At 40.0% G+C, this 24,783-nt stretch overlaps 1 protein-coding gene across 13 annotated transcripts in view; it reads left to right on the forward strand.

The window, feature by feature from the left end:
* The window catches only part of SUPT3H (SPT3 homolog, SAGA and STAGA complex component), a 285,459-nt gene extending 261,107 nt beyond the window's left edge, over window positions 1–24,352 (forward strand). For 12 of the 13 annotated variants that reach the window (XM_082049036.1, XM_082049030.1, XM_082049037.1 and 9 more), the window contains one exon: window positions 22,565–24,352. In XM_082049036.1, coding sequence (XP_081905162.1) covers window positions 22,565–22,606 — 42 coding nt within the window. In that variant the 3' untranslated portion in view covers window positions 22,607–24,352. The remainder of the gene's footprint in view (window positions 1–22,564) is intronic. The other variant, XM_082049035.1, reaches the window with a different exon arrangement.
* The last annotated feature ends 431 nt before the right edge of the window (window positions 24,353–24,783 follow it).

A 24,783-nucleotide genomic window follows, 5' to 3' on the forward strand; every position in this document is an offset into this window, starting at 1 on the left:
TGGCTAGATGTTATGAATGTCAGTGGTTATTATGAACTGATCTGAGAGGCTCTGGAGAAGGGGGCTGTGATCATATCATAGGAATTTGGGGAAACAGTTTGCTTCAGTAAAATACAGGTGCCTGGTTAGGACCTGACCTTTTGAAGAGCTGTCAAAACATTTACTCACTCTCACAACACCGTCATAAAGTAGAAGATAAATATTATCTCAATTTCATTGAATAAGAAGGTGAGCACCAAGAGAGTTTGGATTAAAACTCAGGAATCTGTGGCATGCAGTTGCTTGCTTAATCCACTAGACCATGGTGTTTGGTTTGTCAATAGTTCCGTGCCTTATAAACTAGACAAAACCATTAAAATACCAGTTAGTTTAGACAGCCGGGAGTTCAGTTCTCTTTGCATAAAACGGAGATGAAGCCACTGCACATCACCATCATAGCCAAACTCGGTGAAAGTGTTCCATATTGGTCTTAAAGTGAGGATTGCTCTGGAAGGTGGTGGTGTATTGAATAAAATCCTTCCTCTGGAGGAAGGGGAGTTTGGAAAAAGGGGTGATATTTCCATGTTAGATGAAGTAGATCATCGCTTTAGACTTAATTTACTAAAGCACACTGTTAGGGAAGCAATGCTGTGCATGTAATTCTCTCGGTGAACGGTTCTATCGTATTTGCATACAATGCGTTTGCATTTGTTTTATGCCGAATAGAATTTATAAAGCATGTGTATCATTTACGACAAATCTTTGTGTTGCTTTCTGCAACCGATCAGTTGAAACAAGGCTGAAGAATACTGTAGAAATTACAAAGACTACCACCATCATCTCTTCCATTTGTAGTGGAACTGAAATGATACAGGACAAGAGGGCAAATGTTAAGAACTGGAAAAACAGAAAAACAGAGCAGCATGAAATGTCAAACCACATTTTTTTAAGGCGCTTTTTACTATATTTCCATAAATGCATGAGGGAATTATGTTGCAAATACTTGAAACTGTTTATTTTCATTTTTGGCTTGATTTTCTAGCATTGAAAAAACCATGCCTAATGATCTTGAGCATTCTTAAAGAAAAAAATTATATTTTACATAATGGTTTGCATGTGTGAGTTCCTTCTGGCGGGAGCACTATAATTAGCCTGTCGTCTCTCAGAGAAGAGCCTATCTGTCTTAAAGATGCAACAGCGAGTCTTGGCTGCTAGAGCTGGGAGCAGAACATTGTGATTTTGTTAAAAGATAAACATTATCCCTTTTCACTTATTCATCTTTCTCCTCTTCCTGCTTCTTTGGCTCAGAGCTAAGCCTGGAGAAGCAAAGGACAGCTGAGTACAAACAGTTTTCTTCCTTCCTCATTCAGTGAGCCATGGCGAAAGATCTTGGCTTCTTGACATCAATAACTTTGCTTCAACTCAACTTGGAACTGTTTGGGCAGCCTTTCAAAAAGAAAAAAAGGTACAATAAAAGGGGACTGAACTTCCTGTTTTACTCATAAAGTAGCAGATTCAGCTAAGGCACACTTTCCTTTGGGATTGTCCATATACTGCCCAGGAGAGTCGAGGATGTGGAATATTATTCCTTTGCACAACTTTATTGTAGCTATTAAAAGACAATCAACCCGAATAGGGTGGTGGCAGACAGTGTAGTGTGTTTCAGCCTTTTGCGGTCTTGTTACCAAAGGAGAGCAATTTTGGTAGAAAGGCTTTGCTGCATTTGGGTAGCCATGTGTGTCCTTGATCATAGCAGGGGGAAGGGGAGAAGGAAAACTTAAAACCACCACAGAGTCAGGAAAATGTAGCTGGTTTGAGCTGGCATAGCAGTGCTGGTGTGTGTTAACTTTTGGTATTATCATGCCTGAGGTTTCGTTTCCAGCATCGACGAACAAAGCTGTAATACAGGAGATGATCACATATGGCGTCTTTCCAGGCCCAACTGGTTACATTAGCAGGGACTGGGTTAGAAGGTGAGGTTTCCAGTGGGGACAGGAATATATTGAGTTTCATTTTGAAGACTCTCATGTACATGTGCCAGTCCATCAGAGAATGTGTTGATATGCTGGTGAAAACTAACTGCAGTGGCAAGGACATTTCTCCAAGGATAATAATATGTGGACCAGGGTCCTTGAAGGTACCCATTGCCAAGTTCTTTGACTTGTGCCATCTCTGTTTATTCTTGAGCTTGTTTTGTGATCCTCTGCTGTTGCTGTCCTTCTGCCCCTCTTCCCTTCTTTGTCGTGTAATTGGTCCAAACAGTATAATTTTCTTTCTTTATTCCTTACAACCTTTCCCTCTCCACCCCTCTACTTTCCTGATACTGTCCTTTGCCAAATAGTCAGAGATTTTCTCAATTCTGAGTTCCTATGTAAGCTATAATTTTATTCTATTATGAGTGAGCACTGCTACTGCAGGCCTGGAACTGATTACTGCTTGCACATATCCTGCGTCACCAGCCAAAGAGTCAAAGACCAAAGGGACTTCTCAGAACCTTACAAAGTTTTCAGAATCACCTTTTTGTTCTTTTCAGATTCACCCTCTTGTTGGAATTTTCCTTTTCTTTCAATTGTATCTAGAATCCAAAGAGCAACTTAATCTTTTGAAAAGTTCTTGTAGATCTTGGTTACCTTCTCAAACAGTCCAAACCCTAAAATCTCATTTTAATTTAGCACCTATCACTAGTTCTTGAACAACCCAAAAAGTCATTTGTTACATCAGCATGAACTCTGACTGCATTTTTCTGCAGTCTACTTTGTACTTCTGGGTTGACAGACATGCTGAAAGCAAAGTTTTTGTGTGTTTTATGTTGGTACTTGGCCCTGGTTTGAACAGGTATTTTCTACCTTTGTATTTGTAATACTTCAGTACTTTAGTACACCCAGAAAGGAGAAATCACAAAAATATAAGAATAAAAAACCAAATCAATCCCTTGGAAAGTTGAAAATACTAGAAACAGAAAGAGGAGATGGGGTGACTATCAAAAGAAAACATTAAACAGAGATTTGTACTCTTACAAAAGTGCATGCTGAAATTTCTAGTGACTGATTTTCCCTTTATAGAAATTGCATGGTGCTATTGTCTTTTGAAAAGATGGGATAACTGGGAGTTTTGATATATACGAGGTCATACTGGCCAATCTGATAGCTCTTCCACCTTTCACCTTCTGGAAATGAATACTTACAGGAAATATGATTTGAAAGATGGAGAAAAACTTGGTGAAATAAGACTGAAATAGTTCTTATTTCTGCTGTGTCAATAACTTCCCTAAAGATCTCTCTGATAAGTCTTGGTTTGCCATGATGTCCCATCCATTGACCGTTATACTCTCTGAGGAGTTTCCTCAACACAAATACAAAATATTTTAAAGTAACCATTGATCCAGCCATCTTCTTGCTGCTCTTCGTTCATGTCTTGGTAGTTTCTGTTCCACACAAAAGCATTGATTTCTGAGAATGGCACTGCTTGTCTGGCTGCCACAAAAAACAACTTGTGTGGAATTGCATGTCTCATTTTTTGTCTTCTTTAATGTAAAAGGCTTAATTGACCTATATGTCTTGGTCTGGTTAAAAGGATGCAGCTTCTGAAGATGTATTCTTCTTATTCTTTTCTTGGACAGTATATTGAAGATCATTGCATGGAAACAGAGAATTAGACCCACTATGCTAATTGTCTCTAAAATATTGTAGAATAGCCATTCCTGAATCTGGAATGTTCTTCTGATATTTATTAGATCAGATTTTTTGTGCTCTTTCCACATCAATGTCCCCCTTTATCTTTTCCTGACAATTCTCCTAGAAGCCCAATGTTTTTCTGAGTTGGTCTTTTCAGGACAAACCAAGTGAATTAGTCCACAATATTCGTTATTTCCTGAAAAAAAAAAAATACCAAAACGAGCTCTCTTTATTGGCTGTGTTACATTTTGATCACTTCCATTGTTCTTCTGACTGTGAATTAATACCCATCTTTTGTTCAACGAATTAAACTCCTTCTATTACTGTTCTCCTGAAATGATTTGCTAAATCTTTGATTTTCTGTTCTCTGCTGCTGGCATGGAATTCTGTAAAGTCAGGGAGAATTAGGCTGCGACTGCTTTGCAAGTAGTGCAAATAGGAGCAGATGTGTAGAAGATAAATGGCTGGCGCTGACCTGACATCCACACCATGAGCATGTCAGTGGGGTTTACTTTTGTTCTAGCACTAGGTCTAGTCTGGTCCCATTGACTGAAATGCCTGTTTGTGGTTGGAGTGCATCTTTTGATTTGGTTTTATCAAAAAACGGGTCCAGTTCGTGTGCTCTGAAATCATGCCAAGGTGCAAACCGATGTGCAGTAAGTGGAGATGAACAGAACATTTGTTTCAAAACCACCACCCTCTTCCAAACTAAAATGCTTCTGTAGATGTATCCTTTTGTACCTGGCTCAGAGATGTCAGTAAATCCAGTAAAGAGCTTATTTGGATCAGCTGGTGCTTAAGTATTTTTGTGCATGTGGCCAAAAGGCTTCTTAACATCCCAACTGGGTATGTTCTTTTCACATTAATGTTACCTTTATTGTGGAGACAGTCATAATTGCTGTTCTATAACTTTGTATAGAAAAGTAACAGCTGAGAAATACAAGTTAGAAATAAGGCACAAGGAAATTCACAGTGGAACAGACTACCAAGTGAAGTTCTGCATTGTCTAGATCTTGATGACTCCAAGTGGAGGTCAAATGATTTTCTGGAAAAAGATGCTTTTGTTAAACTGGTTACTGGCCCAAAATAGGGGCAACTGGCTGAAATTCTGTGGTCTGTGGCATGCAGGAGGTCAGACTAGATGATCTAATTTTCCCTTCTGGCTTTAAACTATATGAATGTGAGCAATCCCCTTGATTACAGGACACTTCTGGCCATTGAAAAATACAGGATCAAGCTGCCAGTTACCAGTAAAGAACATTTCCTATTCTTCCATCAGATTCATCCAAAGGAATTAATTTGGGGATAGCACCTAACAGCATTGTTGTATCCTGGTTTGTGATGCAAAGAGCTTTGTGTGAGGAAGAATAAAACAACGCACCCCTATAGCATTTAGATTAGGACAACTATGCATTGTAAACTTAGCCTTTGTATTGCAGATTCAAAATCAGAGCTGAAATAGGACTTTGTTTTAGAGTTTTAGTGCCAGGAAGGTTAACGGGTTATTGACAGCTTTAGGAATGAAATGTCAAGGAAGAAATTAGAGCAAACTTGTATCGTGAGCCAGCACACAGCATGGCTGGTTTTAATAGACACGGCAGATCTTCTGTAGTAACGCCTCCATTAACAGCGCAGTCATCACTGCTTCCAGATGGCGCGATCATAAACACACGGAGCTTTTGCAGGGACTTATAATTTATCCTGATCCCTTCCTCCTCTGGATTCACCCAGAAGGAAGGCAAGTGGTACCACAGCCCACCCCAACTGTTGTTTTTTGTTGTGTTTTGCTTTGTTTTGTTTTGTTTTTTGCCAGGAAGTGTTGGGTGGGGTCTGGATTACATCTGGGGATCCGCGGAGCCCACCAACAGAGACTGATCTGGGTCTTCATTGAATGGGAACATCCATTCCCATTCTCACCCACTTCCTTCTCACTTCTCTGCTTCACTTGTACTGAGCTGGTACCCATGCCCTGTATTAGAAAGTAGGTTGCAGCTCCTTTACACCCATTTTAGACCCTCAGTTTGTCTCTTTTTGTTTTCTTCTGTAAATCAATATTTTCTTAACCAAGTGCACATTCGTTCTCAATGAGTTGCACTCAACCACTGCAAAATCATCATTACAGAGAAGAACTTTGAAAACTGAGAAATAGAAGACAAAGTGAAAAAAAGTATCTGTGAAAAAAGGTACCTACTTTTGGCTTTAATTCTACAAAAAGGAACAACATGCATTACCAGTGTACTTCTTTGCCGTGTCTGTCTTACACATTTTGGAAGAGGGAGTGGGAAAAGAAAGAAGGATCCAGCTTCTACTAAGCTCTGTTTGGTTTTGAACTGTTTGGGTATTTCCAAAAGCCAGCTCTGGCGCCTTAAATCTTGCTTTCATCAAGAAGACGGTAATTCAAAATCATTAACTGCATTTTGGTTAGTATAGCAGCAGATCTCTTCATATCTCACTTTTTGGTATTTTTAAGTGAGCACACATGATTTATAGAATATTTTATTTCAGTTATTTTGACTTTGCCTTTCACCTCTTTGACCTAAAAAATCTAGAGTGCTTTAATAACCACTGTCCTTGTTAGAAACTTATTATGTGGCTCCTTTTGGAAAGGCAAGTTGAATATGTGGCATAGTGTAAGGAATTTTGATGTAATATGTTTAGAGAGGCTGTTGCTTGACAAACCTTTTCTGAACAGGCTACATGGTAACCAAGAAATTGGAAGTCTCAGGGCTGGACTGGATAATGGACAATAGATGCTTTCACGTCTGTTGCCTGTTCAAATCCAATCTGTCAAAGATTGAAAATTGTTCCCTTTTCATACTGGGCAAGTGGCCTGTGAGTAATTAGTTGGTTGTCTCTGCCTGGTGCCTGATTAAAATTTGCCCACAAGACAAAAACACCACCATGTTTGGCACCCTGGCCGGTCACTTCAAAAGCCAAAGCTGAATCAGCAGCCGTCTTAGCTATATTCACTTCCAGATCAGGACCAAGATGTTTTACTGTGCAGTGTGGTCATGCTTATATTTTGATCTCTGTAACACCTGTCATAAGTACTACATGTAACATAGCAAAAAAGGGTTGTTTCCTTGGGGACAGATTAATTTCACCCCCCTACAGAGGGCCAGGATCAGTGGTTCACCCCATCAAAAACTGCCCTTGAGGAATGGCAGGAAGATGTGCCAGGGGAGGTTTAGATTGGACATGAGGAAAAGGTTCTTCACCCAGAGGGTGCTGGACACTGGAACAGGCTCCCCAGGGAGGTGTCACGGCCCCAAGCCTGACAGTGTTCAAGAAGTGATTGCACAACACCCTCAGACACATGGTGTGAATTTTGGGGTTGTCCTGTGCAGGGACAGGAGTTGGACTCGGTGATCCTTGTGGGGCCCTTCCAACTCAGGACACTTTATGATTCTGTGAATTAGTATCACCCCAAAATACACCCTGCTCCACAATTTCTCTGCATTTCCTAAGAGATATGTGGGATTTAGTCATGCATTTTCAGTTGACTCGTGCCCAGCTGAAGACAAAGGGAGGAAATATTACAGCTACTAAGTGTCACCAATTTATCAAGCAAAAATAGAAGCTTGCTAGAAATGACGGCTTGTGAGTTCATCCAGATCAGAGCAGGGCAAACCTAGGGGCCACCATTTCTGGGTCAGAAGCCCCAGCTTTTCACAAGGGGAATATTTCCACAATGGTGAAGTGGTTTTGAGCAATTTATTTGATGGACTATACACAAACTTGCTTCTCTTTGACACCAAGGTCGCATGTGACCCTTTTTTCCTCTCCCTCTTGCTTTCTTTTCCTTAAGCAAACTGAATAATTACAGCCAAAAAGGAAAAAAAATATATATTTATATTTAATATCCAAGACTGAACTTAAGCTTCTGGGAAGTACAAAAACTCCCTCAAGCTTTTGAGGGCTCTGCGCCTTGGATGCCTACTGCTGGCTACTCCAAATTGGCATTTATGGTCCTCCTACTCCTATACAGAATCACTGCATTTCTCTTCATGCCCAGTGCCCCTTTGGTAGTGCCAAAACTCCTCTTCTGTCCTACAGCTGTCATAAGCAGTAGATCCAGTTTTCTATACTTTCTGAAACAATGGCTAATTCAGTTGTAGAGCCAAAAGCCGTTTGGGTGAGGACGAAGTGAGTTTTGGATGGAATTATATCAAGACAGAGGAGCCCTTCACTTCTTTACAGAGGAGAGTCAAGCACCTGCAAAAGAAGGTTGGAAAGAAAAACTGCAGAGGGAGATGCTGGTCAAAAGTGAGTGAGAGTGATTACTTATGGAGTGATTACTTATGGAGCAGGCTGGGAAGCAAGAGGTAGATAAGGTGAACTGAGGGCCAAAGACACAGATAAATAGAAGGAAAGATTTGACTAAGGTTAAAGAGAATAGAGGTGATAATAAAGAATTAGGAAAAAAAAATGCTGTCATGAGGAACAGAAAAAGGTGAACAGGAAAATACGTTGAAAGGAGAAACTGAAAACATTTCAGGTTATTGGGGAATATCTTGTAGATTCTAAGAAATGAGTCAATGGTGGTGCACATTTTAGAAAACTGAGAGGTAAATAAGAATGAAAAAGCAAGAAAGAAGAAAAGTTTAAGTAGCTATTAAGTAAGTGTTTCTTTCTGAGCCTACTTAAAGTTTTAGCCACATAGCTCCTTGTGAAGTGACCAGCAGTGAGATAGCTAAGATCACTAGTTGGCTTTCAAAATCTCAACATTAGAGTTTATTTTGTAGAAATGTTAGATATTATATTACTATTATGCAATAATATATAATAGCTAATGGCAAAATATGCAAGTTAGTATCTATGTTACAAATATAGGCTAGCATGAAGAAACATAATGGTCGGTTCACACATGAAATATAGTCTAACATAGACAGTTCCATGCCTTGTCTAAAACCAAAAGCATAAATTCCATGTTTGTTTAGGTTGTTTTTATTCTGAACTTTATTGCTTTTGAGATAAGAGCATTATGTGTTTTGGGAAAGGAGTGGTTGAGATGAGGAAATGCCTCCATTCCACATTGAACGTTTGGAAAGTCACACCTGCATTGAAGACTCCAGTGTTAGAAAAGGTCCAGCATCCAAAAAAAGTATCGGGATTTATGAAAGGACAAAACATCCTGAGTACACTTAGGGTGATGAACTCTTTTGAACCAGACTGTAAGCACAACAAAACGGTGCTTTGGGCCTCTAAGAACCTTTGAAGATGTGATTTCCATTACAGGTACTGAACAGCTGGAAATACAACTGTGCTTTCTTAAAAGTCCAGCTGTGCTTCGATGTCCATTTTAATTATAGCTATTATTATCTATTGATGGGAGCAACAGAAAGTATGGGGCAACAGATCTATTCTTCACCCGAAGGCTGTCTGTTATAAAGGTGTACCTCTGATCCTGTGTGTTTGACTATGTACCGATGTCTAAAAAATAGGTCTTAGCCCTCTTGGGGTGCCTTGTATTCTTCTCCCCTTAAAATCATGATCTCGTGGGAGAGAAAATTTTCCTTCCCACCCATAAGAGAGGTGTTGAGCCCACCATCTGATGCAACATGATAATCTGCAGTAATCTCTACTAAAATACGCTATTTTTTTTGATTTCTTAATTTTAGCATCTGAAGCCTTGATCTGGCTTCTCTTGACCACTTACCCCAGAGTATTTGTGCACTGCATTGGTAAAATGGTAAACTGAAGAGCCAAAATCCTCACCATAAACAGGCTGCAATGGTGGATATTCCTGCCCTGCACAATGAAAATCAGCTTGTTCCTGCACAGTACGTGCTGATGGAGGCTTCTGTGGAATATCATTTACAGCCGTGTTGTCTTTGTAGATGCCTTCTACGATGTGAGAACACTGATGAGTGGAGGGGGAAGGGGCCAACCTTCCACCTACCATATGGAAAACATCTGTAACGGGCAACATCTCTCTCTCTCGAAAGAAATGTGTTGCAGTTCTGTACTTTCTTCAAAGTGTTGTATAGACAAAAGGTATCAACTTGAATTTTTACCAGTGTTGGCTGTCCCAGTGTCTAGAGCTGTTTACCGTAATACCAAAGTATTCTTTTAAATGAGACAGACAGTAATTTTTTACACTGTCTCACACAAAAAGAATGTAACATCAACTGGAAAAGTATAGCGTAGTCAAAGTGCTCCAAAAATAAAACAAAAGAAACAGTATCGTGCCCTTTTATTGTGGCCCCTTAACTCTAGTCCTCTGAGGAGAGTGCTGATTGATGTGAGTGATGCAACCTAAAAATTAATGTCAATTACCCAAAACAAAATGCACATAAGTAATGTTAAGGGGCTGATTTCAGTCCACAAAAGCCAGGAAATTCAGAGCTACTGGAGGGCTGAAAACCTGGATTTGACAATCCCATTTTACCAACAGCCGTTCAGCTGGGGGGAAGAGGAGGAACAAAGAAAAAGGGAGTTACAGAATTACAATAAATAACGTGGCTGAGACAACAGGCTCTCTCTTTGCCGAAGTGCAGATCCACTGGGTCCCATTGTCTTTAAGACCAGGACCTGCAATGTGTTGTAGGTTTGGGGCTCAGTAACCCACCTACTGCCTTTCTGCTCTTTTTGATACAAACTTTTATTGCTTTACTAACAATAACGTTTAATGAGACCCAACTAATTCTGCATTTACAGTAATTATTTACTGTTCTTGTATTTCCAGCCATCGGAAGTGGGGGTGTTGATGTCAGCATGATTAGCGCATGTTATGTATTTGATGCAATAATTGCACATCTGAACGGGATCGACCCCGCACTCTTTGATAAATGAACATGCAGTAATCGAGCTGTTCTGGTGTCAGCATGCACACAAATCAAAATGCTCTTACTTCAAAGGAGTACTTATGAAAAAACTTTCATACAGGATTTAAATATTCCTCAATGTTATTAAAAAAATATGGGCTGCGATATCATGAAAAGCCCTTGATGGAGTTACAAGCGGGTAATCTATCTCCCTATTCGTAAGCCTGTATTTAACGACTGAACAATGGCAATCAGCCAGAAGAATCTCATGGCCCAGGCAGTTTGTTTTCAGGCAAGTATCAGTTTTATAGATGTGCATATAAATGTATGTCTTCTGTAAAACTGGATAGAAAAGGAAAAGACAAGACGTGGTACTGTAGAAGAGATTGTTTGATGTGATGGGTCAGACCACCGAGATAATGGCATTGGTATGTCCTCGCATTTCAAAATAAGTTTTTATTAAGTAAAGAGTTCCATAGCAAGTAATGTGTATAAATGGATTTATGGAGATGGACTTTAGCATGAAAGTTCAGAGTCCACCTAGTTATTTCATTTTCTATGCAGAGTAAATATTACTGCCCCTTCCACAGACCGATCAAGCAGAATTGACCAAAATCAACTTTTAGTCAATTCTAGGAAGGACATTTTGGAATTCTGTTCTCAGCAACCGCCTACTGTCTCTGGGATGGGACATTTTGGCAAGAGATTAGATAAGTGAGAAATAGATCAGCAGAAAGACATTTGGAAAGATTAGAAATAAGTTGAGCCACACATTATAGAAACTAGAAGTCCATCTTGCCTTGTGAACCAGCTTTTCCAACACATGAATGTGGATATGATGTCATTTTAAAAGTGTGATGTAAAAAAAAAGCCTGGCCATCTTTTGGGATCCCAAGTTTCTTGGTACATCCGTGGAGCTAGTAACTTGCTAGAAGCTCTTTGAAGGTGCAACAAGGTCTCTTTTGTGTACAGGCTGCCTTAGGCAGGAGCCTGCAAGGCTTTGAGCAGTCTTTGCATGCTGGCCAGTGTGCCATTAGCACTGTTAGCGCTCGTTAGACCCCTGTCTAAATACGTGAAGAAGTCCCATCTGTCTGTCCTGCAGGTACTGCTGTTAGGAACTGCTGGGGAGAGCCCCAGGTTCTGGGGCACCTGAACAAGGCCCTGCACCATGAGCAGTGATTCGGAGGAGATCACCCTCTTTCTGTGTCCCACATGGCTTCCTTACAAGTGAAGCCACCCACCGTCAAGCTCTTCACGTGCTCAGCACATCTCAGCACCTAGATCCTACTTGCTGGCTGTCAGGAGATAGTGAGCATGGCCACTGTCCCACAGACGAAGTCAGGGGATCTGGTAATGATCACAGATGACCAAACATTCCTGTTACAGATTTTTTTCCCTTCTCTTAATCACTTTGCATATACTGAAGAAATCTGTTCTTAATACTACTTTCTTCTTGGCATCCTTGGGCTTAGATCTTGCTTGAATGGGATAAATGTGTCACTACTTTGACATGGCTGGTCAGTACTATAATCATAGAATAATACTGGTTGGAAGAGACCACTAAGATCATCAAGTCTAACCGTAACCTAAATCTAGCACTCAACCATGTCCCTAAGAACCTCATCTACACTTCTTCTAAACACCTTCAGGAATGGTGACTCCACCACTTCCCTGGGCAGCCTGTTCCAATGCTTAACAACCCTTTCTGGGAATAATTTTTTCCCAATATCCAATCCTAACCTTCCTTGGCGCAACTTGAGGCCATTTCCTCTTGTCCTATCACTTGTTACTTGGGAGCAGAGACCGACCCCCACCTCGCCACAACCTCCTTTCAGGCAGTTCCAGATAGTGATAAGGTCACCCCTCAGCCTCCTTTTCTTCAGACTGAACAGCCCTAGGCCCCTGAGCTGCTCCTCATCAGACTCGTGCTCCAGATTGAATTGTTATTTAAGGGAGGAGCATCTTTCTGTGATTATCTCCAATTACAAGTAAAGTGTTAGCTGTTCAAAGAAATTATCTCCTCTGCTTTGTATTTTTTACAAGCACATTCCATTCTTTGTATAAGGAATAGGACATCTTGCATATGATTAAAGAACAGCTTTTAATTGCCTAAATTCTTGTCATTTGATGCTTCCTGTCATCAAAAATCAAATAACTGTATCAATATATGCCTGGATTAAAATTCAAATTAGAGATGGAGCTTTGTTTTGAAGGAAAAGGGCATTTGGCTTTCATACTTCATGGACCATTTTTTAAGTTTGGATTTGATCCTGGTCTTCAGAAGTTCAGGAGGGACCAGAAAATGTATTTTGATTGAGGGTTATTTCTAATATAAATGTCATAAAACCTGGTAGTGTATAATAATTTATTCTGCTTCCAAAGTATTGTTTTAACTGGTGAAACTGCCTCAGCACTTGGATTTTTTTTCCAGCCTGTTGCAGAAATACACGTGAAAGATCGATTGGATGCCATTCTGCAGCCTAATCCTGGATAATTTATTCAGTTTTACCTGAGAGGAAGGTCCAAATATATGGTCTTCTGGTTTTAATCAGTCCAACTACAATTGATTCAACTTTTGCTTGAATAAGGAGTGAGTAAAAGCTGAACGAGAGCCTCAAGATTTGGCTCTTATTCATTAACCTCAGGGCAGACTTCATTTTGTATGATTTTTAAGCTATTAAAATGTTGGTTGGCTTCCATTTGAGCTCAGATTCCTAATATCACCAAATAATTATGTGTAGATGATGAAATGAAAAAACAGGCATGTAGTCTCCAAATGCGCACTTCAGTCTGGGTGGCTGAAACGGCTCATAACATTCAATGCATGAAAATGGGTTGGATTGACTAAATTAGCAGAATCACAAAAGGAAACCACTATAGGAAATAGTTTTACACGTGTAATCACTGGAATACTCTAGTGAATGTGTCAATCTGTACTAAATAAATATATTTGTTTATAGACATGCTCTGTATTAGCTTCCACTCTTTTGCAGCACTTTGCCAAACAAAATCCCACTAGAAGTAGGATGTTCGCACCCGAGTAGGAGTTTCTTGGATAAATATTTTTTCTATATTGAGACCAAAACCACTTCTACAAATTTCAGACTTTGATTGAAATAGTATATTTCTTTTTTTTTTTTTTCTTTTTAATTCCTTCCCATCTCCTCCACTGGTAACCACTGATGCGTTACCTTAATTCCTCCTACCTCCCACCGCTCCGGTGAGCAGGCGTCCGGCTGCAGACAGAGCACATCAGTCAGCAAGGAGCACGGGTAGAAGTGGCTGCACCCAAACGCCGCCACCAGCAAAGGGCCTCGGAGCCTGAGAAGGTTTCTCTGTTTACAAACCGACTCTCTGCCCTGTGTTGTTGGTTGGGGTTTTTTATTTCCCCAGTGAAATGCTTCGTTGAATCAAAGAGAGGATAGAGATGCTATGCCCGCTGCAGAGAGCGTTCATGGGATGTTTTCAAGGGGTGGGGGAAACGAAGTATGTTGCAAAATGTCATTAGGTGCTCCTTTTCATTGTGATTTCAACAGTTTCAAGCAAAGAATGTAGGTGAACTGTCTTGTTTTGCCCAAGTAAATTTAATTGTTTTCAAAGTAATACCCGCTCCTCCTATCCAATAACTGCCAGTTTCGGCATCCATTTCTGTACATCTGGTATTTTAGCCATTACAATGGAAGATATAATGCATTGAAAATGAAAATAATAATTATGGAATAGCTTGAAATGTTTTCAAAACACCATGCATTAGCTCTGTAATCAAGCAATCCTCAAAAAAGGTTTTCAGCGAGTGATAGTATTTCTGTTTCAAAGGCAGGGGAAACTGAAGCACAGAGACATTAAGTGGTTTGTCTGAGGCCACACAGCGAGTAAGTGTTGGAGCTGGGAGCAAAGCCCAGCCCTGGCTCCTGCCCTTGTACTCAGACGACTGTACCACACCATATTGTTTCCAAATAAATTCACTCAAAATCATATGCTGAACTCATGAGCAGCAGTGACACAGAAGGGGAATTTAACCTCTTCTGTCGCTTCCTACAGAAAAAAAACAACGTAAGTGTCTACAACAGTACAAGTAAACCTTAAAAAGACCAGAAAAGCCATCCTTGGAGAGAGGGAGCCACACAGGTTATTTGCTGCTGAATTAGTCTCAGGTTGAAGGAGTTCTTTTTATTAGTGGTATATTTTCACATGGGAGTGCTGTGACTGTGCAGTTCCTGAGTCATAAACCAGAGGTTTCAGTATCTAACCATGGCTAGAGTCTTTTCTTTGTATGTCTCAGGGCTTCTAGCTTCAACTTAATTTTCAGACATAACAAAATTGCCTGCATACATTATTGCTGCCGTACAGCTACAGCGAGTTGAGACACGTCAGAAAAGGAGACGTTGGCCTCTGAGCAATTCAAAGTGTTTTGACCAGTTTGACGTAAGGTGGTAAAGTTATTAATGAATTAATTGCGATGCTCATGAAGAAATTGGAGATACGCAGGAACCACTTCATTTCCATTGCAGTGAGGGAATTAAACTTTCCGAATAACTCTGAGGTCCAACAGGTTGTGTCTGGTGCCTCATGGAGACCTGCTGTGTGCTTTGCCAGTAGGACGTCATGGGTAGACAGCTGTGGGCCGCAAAAATAATCAGAGGGCTGGAACAGTTCTCCTATGGGGACAGGCTGAGAGAGTTGGGGTTGTTCAATCTGGAGAAGAGAAGGCTCCGGAGAGACCTTATTGTGGCCTTTCAGTACTTAAAAGGGGCTGATAAGAAAGATGGGGACAGGCTTGTTAGCAGGGCCTGTTGTGATAGGACAAGGGTTCATGGTTTTAATCTAAAGGAGGAGAAATTCAGGCCAGACATGAGGAAGAAATTTTTTACGCTGAGGGTGAAAAAACAGTATCGCAGGTTGGCCAGAGAGGTGGTGGATGCCCCATCCCTGGAGACATCCCAGGCCAGGCTGGACGGGGCTCCGAGCAACCTGATCTGGGTGAAGATGTCCCTGCTCATGGCAGGGGTGGGACTGGATGAGCTTTGAAGGTCCCTTCCAACCCAAACTGTTCTATGATTCTATGATTAGACCCACAGCAATAATAACTCACTGGGTTTCAGCTTGTTCCACAGGAGAAGCAGCGTCAGTCCAGGGAAGGTGTTGATGGAGCAGCCTGGGGAAGGAATTCCTCCCTCTGATTGTGAGCTGAGAGCGGTGTGCAGGTGAAGTAGGGCTCAAAAGAGGAATTTCTATCAGTGTGCTAAGCAGCGTCGCCTTTTGTCTGACGATTAAAAAGGGTTTCTTGCTCTCACACAAATAAAGCCTATTAAAGTTGGTGGCAGTGATGGGAAGAACTTTGCAAAAATATGTTTGTTTTGCAAAGCTGGCTGCCAAGTATTGTTTTATAGCTCCATTTTTTCCTTCTTTCTCCACTGTTTACAGTACCCTCTGAGAAATTTAAAATTATCTCTCTCTCCCTACCAATTTAGTTCTTCTTTTCTTTTGGCAGACACTGGCACCCCACTCCCACACCCCAAATTCTTGCTGCAACAGAAGCCATGATCCTTTTGCCTTGTTTTTCTTTCTTACAATATCAGCCCAGCCCTGAGAACAGTGTTTGCTAGTTAACTGCAGCATTGCAAATTTGGCAAAATGAGCTGAAGGACAGCAGTACAAGCCCTACATTTTGTTCTCCTTCCACTGGTGGTATTGCATGAAGTGTCTGAGAAATACATTTGGTCCTTGTTATTCAGAGATCCTACATTTCCATCATCCTTGCAAATGTCCTTATTGCAGAGAGCACCAATAAAAAGGTTGCATAGTTGAGATCTAGGCTATGTTCTTTAACAAACTTGGATGATATATCATGGATAAGTTCCTGTTCCTGGACACAACAACACAGTTTTATGTGATTATTGAGAAAGTTTGCACCGTTGGCAGATGAAAGGTAAACCAAAGCCCAGAACTGACTTCGCTGGAAAGCGTTTTGTTACAGGCTATTGAAGGGTGGTTTACTGAGGTTGTGCTTTTGTCAGTGCTTGATGTTTGTGGTTGCCTACGTAGACAGTGCTGGTGATCTCGGCATCTTCCTGGAGGGCAGGCATTTGTGGCGTGGAAGCTGCCGCTGTCACTGGCGTCTCTCTGGGAAAAGACCTGAGGAACAAAGTTGTTTCATTTGTGTTTCTGACACCCAACTGTGGTTCCTCGTGGGCTAGCTTAAGCACAAATGCGGTTGTGCTTCCAGAGGGACCATTACTATATGGATAAATGGGTGCAATTGGGCACGTCGGTCTGGCCTCATCATAAATGAAATCCCTGAGATTTCATGAATACAGTGGGGCAGATCATCTGGAGCATTGTACAAGTTCATAATCTACTAAACCTGGTTGTTCATAGATAAATATTTGGGATTTGTTATTCATTATTGACCATGTACTAGACATTATATACATAAAATGTTCCCTCACCCTCTGAGTAATATCAGACATCTGTGCTTTGGCTACTGATTAAAGATGGGTTTGTAGAAATGGAACCTTCAGTGCTATTGTTTTAAATTGGAGAGAGAATTATCTATTATGTTTCTTTTGTAACATGTATGTACTTTTAATAAGGAGAGTTTATATCCACACAAATTTATTTAGACCTAAACAGAAGCAACTAATTCTAAACAACATATGGATTTTCTTTTTCAAACAATGTTGCTTATACTTTGCCTCTTAAACTAATTATTATTTTAATCTCTAAATAAGCTGACACTTCTTTGCATGTGGTTTGTCTGTTCAGGCTGGGAAAAATTAGAGGAGTAACCTTTTAATCACAGAGGTTTTAATGTAGATGTTTTTTATGTACAAAGAGCTATGAATCAGTCCAGGATGACTTATTTGATATTACAGCAGGCTAATGAAATTTCAGAGTTAACATTCCCCAAATAAAATGGAAAGAAGACACGGGGAGAAAAGGAGCAGATTTAAAATTAGAGAATCTTTGTGTTTTATGCGTTCCAGGTTATTTGGAATGGAATGAAAGTTCATGCTACATCCTTTTTTCCATCCTGCCAGCCAGTGTCTGATCCAAAAATGTCTCTTATTTAAAGGGCAGGGCTCCCTCCACTGTTCTTAAATAAAGGCTTTCACTGTCTGAGATCCAGTCCTCCCTGATTTTCACAGTAACATTGTAAGACTGCATGAAAATAATTATTTAATGAAAAAAAGTTTTGCATATGATTCCCCTATCATAAGCCAGTTCAAGCCATATGGTTTGATTTACATTTATGCAAATATCAGAGAATAGAGTAGAATTACCAAAGGAGGAAAGGACCGTGGCATGTCACAAACAAGATGTGCCTATTTGTATTTATGTTTGCTAATGAAGTTCAGCAAGGATTTGCTCTTTGATTTGGATGTTTCTGTCTGCCATTCCCCTTTATGCATTGTAATTAAACCACTTGCCCACACAGATATACGAGGACAACAAGAAAGGGAGGCTTCAAGTTTTAAAAATGCTGTTCTGTAACTTGCTTATACAGGACCTATAATTCAGGATTTACCATCTTTAAGTGATACAACAGACCCGTGGTATGACATTGTGCCTTGACTTTAATGTAAGCAAAACTGCAGACTTAAACCAGTGGAGTATTTGGCCCAATAAACTTCAGTGTCTGGGATGCCCGCTGGAGATGTTTTACCCCAGGGGTTCCAAATTTTATTCCAAATAAGAATTAAACCTCAGCCCACTCAAAAAATCACAGCTGTTTCTTTCTCTTGCCAAAATTATTCTTTCTCATCATGCTACAGCTGTGAAATTAAGCACCAGTGTAAATTGTTAACTGGAAACCATTTCTAAGGTGCCTGCTCAGAGTCTTCATTTTCTCATCTGATATGTCACCTAACTGAGGAATACTCATATCTTCAGGTTTGGCTGGGACTTGTTTCTGTAAATCACAGCCATAGTACATCTTGTGTTAATAAACATGTGATTTTCTGCCCCTAAACTTGTCCTATGAACTCTTCAGTAAATTGTTTCATTTCTTGTGACCTGCTGTGGGGACAGGAGTTTTGCTGCCCTCTTCATGGAATGGTTCTGTGTAGTCCTTCATAATATGCTACCACTACAGGAGGCATGGGTCCAAAAAAGAGAGTAGAAAATGGATGATTTTTCATGAAATTTCAGGAGTTACTTGACCAAGGGCTTTTGTGACAGGTTGCCTTTTTAAGCTATTATTTTTCCCTTCTTTCACCAAACTAAGGGCAAAGTGTGATCTTGCTTTTAGATGACCAACAGCAGTGAACACCGCTCATCTTTTCTGCTTCACTGTGCCTCCTTTCAGACTGTTGGGAAAAAAAAACTATCTGCATTTATTAAATAATGACAGCAATCCCAGAGAGCATCTTTGTGTCAGAATCCAATGTGCTTGTATATCATTAAGGGAGTGGAGCATCTCCCTTATGAGGAAAGGCTGAGGGAGCTGGGGCTCTTTAGCTTGGAGAAGAGGAGACTGAGGAGTGACCTCATTAATGGTTACAGATATATAAAGGGTGAGTGTCAGGAGGATGGAGCCAGGCTCTTCTCGGTGACAACCAATGATAGGACAAGGGGTAATGGGTACAAACTGGAATACAAAAGGTTCCACTTAAATTTGAGAAGAAACTTCTTCTCAGTGAGGGTGACAGACACTGGAACAGGCTGCCCAGGGGGGTTGTGGAGTCTCCTTCTCTGGAGGCATTCGAGACCTGCCTGGACACCTTCCTGTGTAACCTCATCTGGGTGTTCCTGCTCCAGCAGGGGATTGGACTGGATGAGCTTTTGAGGTCCCTTCCAATCCCTGACATTCTGTGATTCTGTGATCTTGAAGGAACAACATTTTCAAGGTAGGGTTCCTATACTATAGGCAGATAGAGGATGCTTGAGAGGCCATGAGAAGGTTCTTCATGTCATGTCTGGATGGGCCGGGGTCAGGGCTGGGAAGCAGAGGACTAAGCAGCAAAATTATTGTTCTTCTTACATAAATGGGAGTAAGAGTGGACTTGATAGGATGAAGGTCGTGTTTCTGCTTTTAATTTGGTCCAACCTCTGTAGCCTCCAGCAGCAATCTAGCCTTTCACCTGTAATGAGGTCAGAGAAGGGGATGCAAAAATCTTGTCATACGACAGCAAGGAGCAAGAAGAGTTTTGATGAGACCTAGATTGGCCACACAAGGTTATAGCAACTTTTTCACAGCATGGAATCCATTCTGGGAAGGTCAACTCTGTAATTTGTGCCACCTATTGTGCCACAATAGGTGGCACATGTCTAAAATGTGGTCCCTTGACCACCCGCACACATAAAATCAAAGCACGAGATGGTAGACAGTAAATTTTGAGAGCACACAAAAAAATTTGGATGAAATAGACATTTTTCCAAAAAGGCCTCCAGGAGTGATTTGTGTTATCTCCTGACATCGGGCTGTAGCAAGACATAGCAAAATGGATACATCTACGGCTTGCCATTTTAATCCCACATCAAGAGTCTGCATCATCCTCTATCTGTAATTCTGAGCCGAATAATAATATTAAAAAAAAAAAAAATGGATACTGCCAAAGTGGCATAAATCACCCAAGTGTCCTTCAAATCCTTTACATTATATCAAACCACCTTAAATAATGGCCACATACATATACCATCTCTTTCGCAAGGGCCCATACACATACAAGTTTTATAAAAAGCATCTTGCTGTTTCTCTTCACAATTCTTGGCATGTAAAGAGATGTCTTTTAGGATCAGAAATTCAGCTGTATATATCTTAAAGATATATAGTATAACTCAGAACTATGGGATGACTGTAAAATAGTTTTGCTATGCATAAAAGCATTTTAGAGGTTAACCTTTATTGTCTAGTAATGTATGAAAATAAGAATGAAGTGTTATCTTGTTATGGAATGGGATGAATCAAACTCCCTCTGAAATACTGATTTTCAAAAGGGTTACCTTGAAGCTGAGGTTGAAGGTAAAGATTGTTTCTGGGTTAAATGCTTCAATTTATGACTAAATTCCGTCATAAAATATGCATATATCAGAAAGACTTTCTCTGGCTCGGGAAGGAAAAATGTGTTGTTTTCATTATTGCTGAACTTCAAAATGGCCTAGAGGAATTTTTTTGGTCCTTTCCAAAGAAATTGAACTTCAGGCAGAGATTAAAGCAGAGGAAATTTCAACCCAAGGGCAAAATGTTTCAGAAAGTTTAAAGTATGTGAAACAGGGAGTTAAGTAGGAAATAGTTTTCGATCCTAACTATAGCCACACTAGTTACAATATATTGCTAAATATAGACTGACAGGTGTATCCAAGTTTCTGAAGGTGTTATCCTTTCTCCTCCGAAACTTCCCTCTAAAATGACCTTTTCAGGGATATAACTAACCATATAATATGGTCCATGTTGGAAAATGTTAAAACTTATTTCCCAGGTGAGCCCAGCCAAGCCCAACTTTGCTTTGCAACCAAAATTCCTTTCAGAAGGTTCAACCTTTTATCTTTCATGTGGATCCAACTTTATACTCAGGTTCGTTTATCTTCAATCAAACTGCACAATAGCCTTGAATATTTTGTTTGTGTGTTAAAGGTTGTCACTTGTGTCTTAAAGCTCTGTAAAAATATCAGGGTCAAGGAGCTAAAAACATGACTTTTGCATCGACTTCCAAATGCCAGCCATAATGGTTTGGGCAAGCTGCAGATCCAAACTCCCTTGGACTTGCTGCTTGTGGTTGTGGGAATGTATTGGATCCTTTCAAAATTGTTGGCTAGTCTGGTTTTGTGCATTTCATGTTGGGGTATGGAGTCTTTGGGTTTGTTTTTTATTTTGCTTGCAGCACTACTGTCATGTCTGATGACTGGCTGTGTTATACCAGAGCTAATATTCTGCTCTTTGACTTTAATGCCATATGCTGCTAGATCTCTATGTTGAAATATGGTGTTAATGTAAGGGATGCTGTAATTAACATCTTGCACATATTTCCTTTGGCCTATTCAGTATCTGTAATTGTCTCTCTGAATACGTGCTTGCTATTTTTGAAACCATTTCCTTGCAGTTCAGTATAAATGCTATTTATATACAAAGTTGTTTGAGGTTATCCTTTGCTCTTAATGATACTCTTCTAATTCTAGTTTAAGAGAGGAGAAATTGAACCTGCTGAAATTAATTAGGAAATTGGTAGAGCCACTAAAAATGGTAGTTATAAATGGCACTTCCTAAGTGCTTGAGCTTAAGAGGTACAAAATAAATCTGACAAAGCACTGACTATAATGAGGTAGATGACTATATTTTCATTTTCCAAGTTGAATGACTGCTGAAGGTGAACCAAATAAAGCAAAAGTATTTAAACTCCTTTCCTGTTTGAAGATGTCATTAATATCACAAAAAAAAGAGTAGCAATACATTTTTAAACTGAGAATATTCCCTTAAAATATAGGGTTTCCAGTGTCCATGGCATAAAAGAGACATAGTTTCCTATATTGATTCAGAAAGAGATGTTAAAAATGCATTAAAGGTATTTCAGTGAGACAGTATCACAGGATGTTTTAAAATTATTTTCTCAGATGCTATTTAACTCTTATGCTTCTTTACCATTGAAAACACTTGATCCTAGGTTACAATATAGGGGCTATGAAATTACTTTGTACTGACCAGAGGGTCTTTAAGTTTAATTTGGTTTTGCAGGGTAGGGATTATACCGGTATCTGTTTACATAGCTTTAGACTCAAACTGTAAAGAAGGTTTGGAAAACTGTAGTTATTCAGTAATTTATAGACTATTAAGATAGGTTTGAAGTGTTTCTTGAAAATAGTGAATAGAGAACTCATGCTTGTAAAGGACAAACAGCTTCAGCAGAATAGTGTCTTTTTGGCCTCATCTATTTTGCAGGCAATTAACAAAATAGGATGTTACATTTTTGCTTATCTCTCGCTCCCCTGAAACAGAGTCACTAACCACTTGTTAACCACATTGATTTTTTAATAGACAAAGTGGTTGCTTATAGCTTTCCCACCAGAAATGTTCCGATTAAGCACACTATTAGATTGCAGCCAGAATAGCCTACAAAACAGGAAGAAAGCCTTGCCTTGCTCTCTGCCTTCTTCCCTTGTTTAAGTTGATGTGATAATTCATTACAGATTTTTCTCTTTCTTTGACAGAGTGCCTACCGCAGGAACGGAATGACTTTTCTCGCCTGCTAATATGGATGTGGCTGCAGCAACAGGAAAGACAGTGTTATATTAAGGTGATTTTCTTTTCCCCTCCATGGAAGGAAAAAAATAAAATAAAATACAAGCTCCAGTGTCTCCACATACCAGTGAGTGGGCTGGTTTGTTGTGACTATCTGCCGGCCGACTCTGTCTCTTTTTCCAGCCCCCTCAATCGTTATTCTTGTTTACAAGCGGGAACGTTTAGCTAATTAATGGCAGGATGTTTGGGATAGGGTGTAGGTGGACAAGAATGCAGATCAGACAATGCTGAAGTTTGCAGGGGACTTGCTGCTGTCAGCCTCTTTCCGAAAAGCCATGTCAGTTTTATTTGTTTGTAAGTCTGTATGTTCTCCTAGAGATGTTGTTTTGTAAAGGAGGTTGGGGCAGAAAGAGGCCAGGGATAGGCTGGGTTGTATAGGATTATATGGGTTATATAAAGGTTATATAGGTTTTCCTTGTGATTTTTACTCTTAAAAAAAACTGTTTTCAACTGTTTTCCACTGATTTCTCTCAACTAATTTTTAAGCATTCAGACAGTGTAGCCCAGTTTAATCCAATAAGGGGCTTTTTAATGGGTGTAACACTGAGTTCAGATCCAAAGATACTCAGAAAAATAGTTCATGTGAACTGTACTTTACCAGTTAGAGACTTAACTTTCTGCAGACCCAAATATGGGCTAAGTGACCAGCCCTAGATTATCAATTTTGCCATCTGTATTTCTATTCATTTCCTCTCCTAGGGCTTGAGTCTTCCTCTGAAATCAAGGAAAGCCTTTCAGTGATATGCCCTATTCAGAAAAATACATCCTATAAGCATTTAACTGTGTCTGTCTCAGTGGTTCCAGGCAAAGGCATCATGTTATGTATTTGCTGCAGGAAGCAGATGTTGTCTATTTTGTTGACAAAGGCAGCGTTACTGTTGGATTTGGTTGAAGAAGAAAAATGGGCTCTTTTTTCGCCTTTTTTTTATATTTTAGTTCACGTTGCTTGTTTTCAGACTTATTTTTTTAAATCTCAGTTCCTCCCTCTCAGCTTCTTCCCATCCGCTGCTCCTCCAGCCTTTGCTGGCCTCACCAACACATTCATTTCTTCCCATAAAAACTGTACCAATATAGAGCTAACCGCGATTATGCTTGACCAGAGAAAAGCGCTGATGCCTCAGCCCATCAGCAGCATCTACAGGCACTTACTGCTCATGTCCCTGTGGTACCCTTGGCCCCAGGGTCTGATTCAGCTGCTCTTAGCCCAGGCTTGAAATCTCACTTAAACCTCAAATTAAGACAGGGTGCTCAAGGGATCGAGAGGAGATCAGCGAAATATTACTTCTATGTAGTGCAGCCGCCGTCCTCCTTTGTGCTTAGTATGTGAGGTCTTAATTTTTGCTCCCACTTTATGTTCCTGTGGTCACTTGTAAGTGGATTTGTTGCCCTGCTTTGCTGGACCTGCTTGCAAAAACTGTAAAAATTTATATGTATCTTAAATAAACAGAAAAATGTCTCTTCTCCTTGCAACCAAAATGTTATAAAAGTGAGCTTTGTGCATCAAATATTGCTGACATTCATAAATTGCTTTTTTTTTTCTTTTACCTGCTTACGCTTCTGTTTTCTGGAGTTAGTCTGTGTGTAAAGGGCTAAAAGTAATGTGTACAATGTAGTGTATTAAATGAGGGGGGGGAGGTTTTCTGATGTTCCATCTGTGCTTCTTGAAATATGTGATTAAACTGTTCTTTTTATCATCACTCTTATTTTTGTTGGCGTCCTTAATCATGGAAAATTATATGCTTGCTGTAAACATCCAGAGTTTTTAAAAGGACACCAGCATTTATTGTATTTGGTTTCGATCTGCAGGGATATAGACAGAAGAAATTGTTTCAGGCACTGGGTACTGGAATCAAAATTCCTTCTGTAGCTGTATCTCTCCCAAATCTTACATTTTAAAACATGCATAGGCAGGAAAAATACTGGCACTTATTTTTTACCGGTCTACCTAAAGTCCCAGAGAATGAAGACTCAACATACATTTCTCTCAGAAATATGACAGATCATGTTTTTGTTGGTCTGCTGTATGTTTGTCTATCTTGAACAGTCTGACAGGCAATTATTTATAAAACTTGGGTTTGCCCAGTAAACCCGTATAATAACCTTTCACTTCTCTACATAAGGCAGTGAG

The sequence above is a fragment of the Streptopelia decaocto genome (assembly GCF_964273445.1).
Source record: "Streptopelia decaocto genome assembly, chromosome: 3".
Taxonomy (NCBI): domain Eukaryota; kingdom Metazoa; phylum Chordata; class Aves; order Columbiformes; family Columbidae; genus Streptopelia; species Streptopelia decaocto.